General features: G+C 47.7%; 1 protein-coding gene across 1 annotated transcript in view; it reads left to right on the forward strand.

Annotated features, from left to right (window-relative positions):
• Positions 1-6000, forward strand: part of LOC124044458 (interphotoreceptor matrix proteoglycan 2-like) — a 60661-nt gene that overhangs the window by 49096 nt on the left and 5565 nt on the right. The window contains exons 11-16 of the mRNA XM_046364092.1: positions 97-155; positions 1252-1728; positions 2065-3249; positions 3484-3738; positions 3881-4100; positions 5592-5802. Of these exons, the coding sequence (XP_046220048.1) occupies positions 97-155; positions 1252-1728; positions 2065-3249; positions 3484-3738; positions 3881-4100; positions 5592-5802 (2407 nt within the window). The remainder of the gene's footprint in view (positions 1-96; positions 156-1251; positions 1729-2064; positions 3250-3483; positions 3739-3880; positions 4101-5591; positions 5803-6000) is intronic.

Consider the following 6000-nt stretch of genomic DNA (forward strand, 5'->3'; position numbering starts at 1 on the left):
ATAGGGAAGAACCTGTTGTTGTTTTAATGATCAGGTTTGAATGAATAGGCCTCCCTATGACTCACAGTATTGACTCTGTCCTCTTTGACTCTACAGTGTCTAGTGTTCCTGAGTCCATCGAGTCCACGGCTGGAATTACCAAGGATGACTGCTTGGTAAGTCAGCCTTTGACCCTTGACCTCCAGTTGGTCCAGAGGTTATTTCTGGGAAGCAGTGAGAGGCAGAATCCTATATGGCTGTGATGATGTATGCTGAACGTTCAGCTATATAAATATCAAAAACAAATCCACAGAGGATTGCTTCTCAGCATGGAGTATATTAGAATGTTGTGGTGGAGGCAGTGTCTTACTGAGACTGCTGCTAGGTGGTGTTAACCAGGACTCTCCTGTCTAGTGGTGAGACTGCTGCTAGGTGGTGTTAACCAGGACTCTCCTGTCTAGTGGTGAGACTGCTAATAGGTGGTGTTAACCAGGGATCTCCTGGATGTAAGGGATGAGAGGAAGGCTTTGAGGATTAGATTGGCTCTTGATATAATAATCCACTACTATTCTGGGGCTGCAGAGTTACAGCGAGAAGAGAGAGAGAGAGTGGGAGGGAGAGAGAGAGAGAGAGGAAGGGAGGGAGAAAGAGCGAGAGAGGGAGGGAGGTTATCACTCAGTTTGTGAATGCAGGACCCTATGATCTTTGTGGATTCTGCCAGTAGACTAGCAGCTGTATTGTGATAAACAGAGCAGGGAGCTCCAGTCTTGGTCTTGGAGTGTAACTGGGTCTGCTGGTTTACTTGCCTGCTAAGGTCCTACATGATTAATTGGAGTAATTACATGGACTGGAAGAGGTTGGCAAACTACCAGTCAGTAACTGGCATTTACAGCCAACTACACATAACAGAAGCACTAGGCATCGAGCTGCCCAGAAACAGACTACAATATCTTAGACTTTAGAGTTCTCTCTATCAGATAGAAGCTGCCTTTTCCAATTCAAGTTTTATCAGGTAGTGTTATGCCTTGGAGTAGCTGTCACACCATGTAGGTAGATTAAACTTAATAACAATATGCAAAGGATGTGTATGTAAGTAATTCATTTTTGTCAGTCATTAAGGCATGGAAACCGATAATTCACCATTTTGATTATAATAGTATGGAGTTCAGGGTTGGGGTCAATTCCATGTCCTGAATTGACTGAAATGGAATGGAACTCCAGCCTAATTGTGTGACAGTTTAGGTTATAATGTGTTTCTCCTCTAATGTCCAGGAGGAAATCTTGGCGACTGAGATGATCCCAGATGCCTCTGAGGTTAAAGCTGAGGATGTGGCGACGGGGGAGAATGATGTCATCGTTCTGGAGGAGAGCGTGACCCTCCCCCCTGAGCCAGAGGTGACCATCGATGACAAGGGGATGGAGGAGGAGGGTCTGCTGTTGGGGAACACTGTGGCTATAGAGAGCCCTCCCCTGGAGCTCCTCCCTGCAGACCCTATCTCCCCCGAGCAGCCGGAGGGCACTACGCTCCCCAAGCCTCCTCTGGAGATAGAGGCCTCTGGGTCAGGTGTTGACAGACTTGAGGACCTGCCCTTCCAGCCCGAGGAAGAAGAGCCAGCCTCAGCTGCAGAAGAGGAACATACCATGGAAGAAGAGGTAGTTTTGGAAGAGGTGATCATAGAGGAAGAGATCTTAACAAAGGAAGCAGTGGAGGTCCCTGAGGAAGAGGAGGAAGCAGTGGAGGTCCCTGAGGTAGAGGAGGAAGCAGTGGAGGTCCCTGAGGAAGAGGAGGAAGCAGTGGAGGTCCCTGAGGTAGAGGAGGAAGCAGTGGAGGTCCCTGAGGAAGAGGAGGAAGCAGTGGAGGTCCCTGAGGAAGAGGAGGTAAAGGAGGAAGCAGTGGAGGTCCCTGAGGAAGAGGAGATAGAGGAGGAAGCAGTGGAGGTCCCTGAGGTAGAGGAGGAAGCAGTGGAGGTCCCTGAGGAAGAGGAGGTAAAGGAGGAAGCAGTGGAGGTCCCTGAGGAAGAGGAGATAGAGGAGGAAGCAGTGGAGGTCCCTGAGGAAGAGGAGGAAACAGTGGAGGTCCCTGAGGAAGAGGAGGTAGAGGAGGAAGCAGTGGAGGTCCCAGAGGAAGAGGAGGTAAAGGAGGAAGCAGTGGAGGTCCCTGAGGAAGAGGAGGAAGCAGTGGAGGTCCCTGAGGTAGAGGAGGAAGCAGTGGAGATCCCTGAGGAAGAGGTGGTAGAAGAGGAAGTAGTGGAGGTCCCTGAGGAAGAGGTGGTAGAGGAGGAAGCAGTGGAGGTCCCTGAGGAAGAGGAGATAGAGGAGGAAGTAGTGGAGGTCCCTGAGGAAGAGGAGGAAGCAGTGGAGGTCCCAGAGGAAGAGGAGGAAGCAGTGGAGGTCTCTGAGGAAGAGGAGGAAGCAGTGGAGGTCCCTGAGGAAGAGGTAGTAGTGGAGGTCCCTGAGGAAGAGGAGGAAGCAGTGGAGGTCCCTGAGGAAGAGGAGGAAGCAGTGGAGGTCTCTGAGGAAGAGGAGGTAGAGGAGGAAGCAGTGGAGGTCTCTGAGGAAGAGGTGGTAGAGGAGGAAGCAGTGGAGGTCCCCGAGGAAGAGGAGGTAGAGGAGGAAGTAGTGGCGGTCTCTGATACTGCAGAGGTTCTAGAAGAAGAAGCTGAACCCTCAGAAAACCTTGAGTACTACGTCCTAGAGACAGAGACCATAGAAGAGTTGGAGGAAGTGAAACCTGCCTTTGTCCCTGTGGAAACGATGGAAGATCCCGAGCCAGCTGAGAGCCTTAATGTCCCCGAGAATGCCATGGAGACTGTACCCCCAGATGAGCCTGAAGAAGAGGCTAACGAGGTGTTGGGTCATCAGGAAATATCAGGATATGGAGAGGAAGTTAAGAGCTTAGAGGACGGACCAATCATCGAGGAGCCAGTAACTGGAGAGGATGCCTTGGAGGTGGAGGAAGAGGTGGCAAAAGAAGAAGTGGTGATGGAACTTCTGGACATGACTGAGACCTCGGTGGAGGACCTGGTAGAAGATGAGATTATGTTGGTTGACGAGGCTGTTCCAGAGGCCGCTTACCCTACCACTCTTTCTGCAGAGAAGGAGTCGCCCTTCACCCAAGTCTCTGATGCCATAGTAGAAGAAGAGGCAATAGAGGCCACGGGCCGAGACACAGCCCCAGAACCGGAGGCAGAAGCAAAGGACCAGGGGGTCACCCCGGCTCTCACACCTGCCAAGTATTACCCTGGCCCAGACATTTCCATCACTCTGGAGGTAATAAAAGATGACGGAGAGATGATGGTTGTAATGGACATTAGTCAGGATCCTGAGTTTTTCCTGTCTGAGTGACCATGTAACCTGACTAGAAAAAACTCCCCTTGTTATGGTACTTTACTTAGTCTATTCATCTGTTAGCGCAGACATTTCCTTGTTGTATCATAAAAGCTACCAAATGTTGTTCCACATTGACCAATTGCACCATGAATTGTTTCATGTCTGTTAAACCAGCTGCAGACGATCGACCCTGTGACAGACTATGACCTGGTCCCCTTTGGTGGCACCAACCAAACAGAGGAGGGAAGCAGCGGGTACCCCTCTGGAGGGGTACATGGTGTGGACCATAGCGTTGCCATGCCAATCAACCCAGGGCGAGCGCTGATGGTGTTCTTCAGTCTGAGGGTAACCAACATGAAGTTCTCAGATGACCTCTTCAATAAGAGCTCCCCGGAATACAAGGCCCTGGAACAAAGGTTCATAGAGCTGGTGAGCTATTCATTTTAAGCCTTTATTCCCCCTTTCAATTAGAAATATATGTTTTACTTGATGTGTGGTACTATATGTAGAGGGTGCGCTCTCTCTGTATCTCTCTCTCTCCATCCCTCCGTCCCTCCCTGCACCTCTTTAGCTGCTCCCCTACCTCCAGTCCAACCTTAGTAACTTCCAGAACCTGGAGATCCTGAACTTCCGGAACGGGAGTATTGTGGTCAACAGCCGGATGAAGTTCGGGAAGCCGGTGCCTCGCGGCGTCAACAACGTAGTCTACCTGATCCTGGAAGACTTCGCTAACACAGCCTACAAGACCATGAACCTGGCCATCGACAAGTACTCACTGGACGTAGAGTCAGGTAAGCTTGACAACTACCAGAGACACAACAGAGGGTTCCTAATTATTCCTAGGCACTCCTCCTTTTGGTTTTGGGGAGTTCAAATGCATTAAAATGTGCATATCCACATGGATTGTCAATTAAAAGCATGGCACATGGATTGTAAGTTAAAAGCATGGTACATGGATTGTCAGTTAAAAGCATGGCACATGGATTGTCAGTTAAAAGCATGGTACATGTATTGTCAGTTAAAAGCATGGTACATGGATTGTCAGTTAAAAGCATGGTACATGGTTTCTCTGTTATAAGCATGGTACATGGTTTCTCAGTTATAAGCATGGTACATGGTTTCTCAGTTATAAGCATGGTACATGATTTCTCAGTTATAAGCATGGTACATGGTTTCTCAGTTATAAGCATGGTACATGGTTTCTCAGTTATAAGCATGGTACATGGATCAATTTTGGCATGAAAGCTCTCTCCAGGGAGGTTCTAATCTAGACTGAAGACAAAGAGAATGAGTCACTTTTCAAAATCAGAGACTGCGGGTATCTTTGTGTGTGTGTGTGTGTGTGTGTGTGTGTGTGTGTGTGTGTGTGTGTGTGTGTGTGTGTGTGTGTGTGTGTGTGTGTGTGTGTGTGTGTGTGTGTGTGTGTGTGTGTGTGTGTGTGTGTGTGTGTGTGTGTGTGTGTGTGTGTGTGTGTGTGTGTGTGTGTGTGTGTGTGTGAGCTAGATGTTAAATGTCTCGGGCATTCTCAGGCGTTCCTTCAATTACTCAATGTCTTGGTCACACTGATTGTGTAACTACAGCAAGATAACCCATATCCCACTGTGGAATAGCAAACTGTGAGAAGACATCCACTTCCTCTTCCCTCCCGTTGGACATTTTGTATTTTCTTTGGTGATACTTGTCATCATGAGGTGAAGTTATGTTAAGTTATACAGTATATTACGTTAAGTTTATGAAGGTATTCAACATATGACGCATGCATCAATATACCATCCTGTAATACATTTCTATGTGTGTAATCTTTTCCTCTTTCTCCTAGAGGCTCAGAGACTAGTGGGACTGTTTGACTGTATGTGACATGGACGGTGTGTTTGTTTGTGGTTGTGACAGTATGGGATCATATGAGGCCTTAGATAATATCAGACTGATGACGGTTTTTGTCTCATCATGACAGATGAGCCGTCATAATCTGTCTGAGCCAATCACAACAAAAATAGCTAAATCTTATTATGATTATATCCCAACATGACGTTTCTAGGATTATATAATGTTCTTATAATAACCTTTTACCTCTACTAATGGCTATATCCCCCCGTTCTAATGCAAGGAGAAACTATGCAGTATATACTGTATTCTATGACTCAGGAGTAAACTTCAAATAAATATCCAGAGCAATTCAAAATAATGTATTTGAATTGGAACTGGTGAACTGGATTTATCCAATGTGCACTTACCAGGAGTTGACTGTATCTACCCTAACACTTCCTGTGTGTTGTTGCCAGGTGACCAGGCGAACCAGTGTAAGTTCCAGGCGTGTAATGAGTTTGCACAGTGTTCTGTGAACCGCTGGTCTGGCGAGGCGGAGTGTGTGTGTAACGCTGGGTACTTCAGTGTGGACGGACTGCCCTGTCAGAGCATCTGTGACCTACAGACAGACTTCTGTATGAATGACGGGAAGTGTGACATCATACCTGGACAGGGGGCCATCTGCAGGTAGGTGTGTTTGTGGGGGGGGGGGGCACTGATCCCACTCTTTATTCAATTACCATACATTTACATATTGTAAAGCAGACTCTGACATACTGACATAATGAACACGCTCACATTCATGTAAACACACAGTGTGCATAAACATATTTGTGTGCCAACATGAGTGTGAACCCTCTGTTTCACACCCACCATCACAAGTTC

This window comes from Oncorhynchus gorbuscha, linkage group LG09 (assembly GCF_021184085.1).
Source record: "Oncorhynchus gorbuscha isolate QuinsamMale2020 ecotype Even-year linkage group LG09, OgorEven_v1.0, whole genome shotgun sequence".
Lineage (NCBI taxonomy): Eukaryota > Metazoa > Chordata > Actinopteri > Salmoniformes > Salmonidae > Oncorhynchus > Oncorhynchus gorbuscha.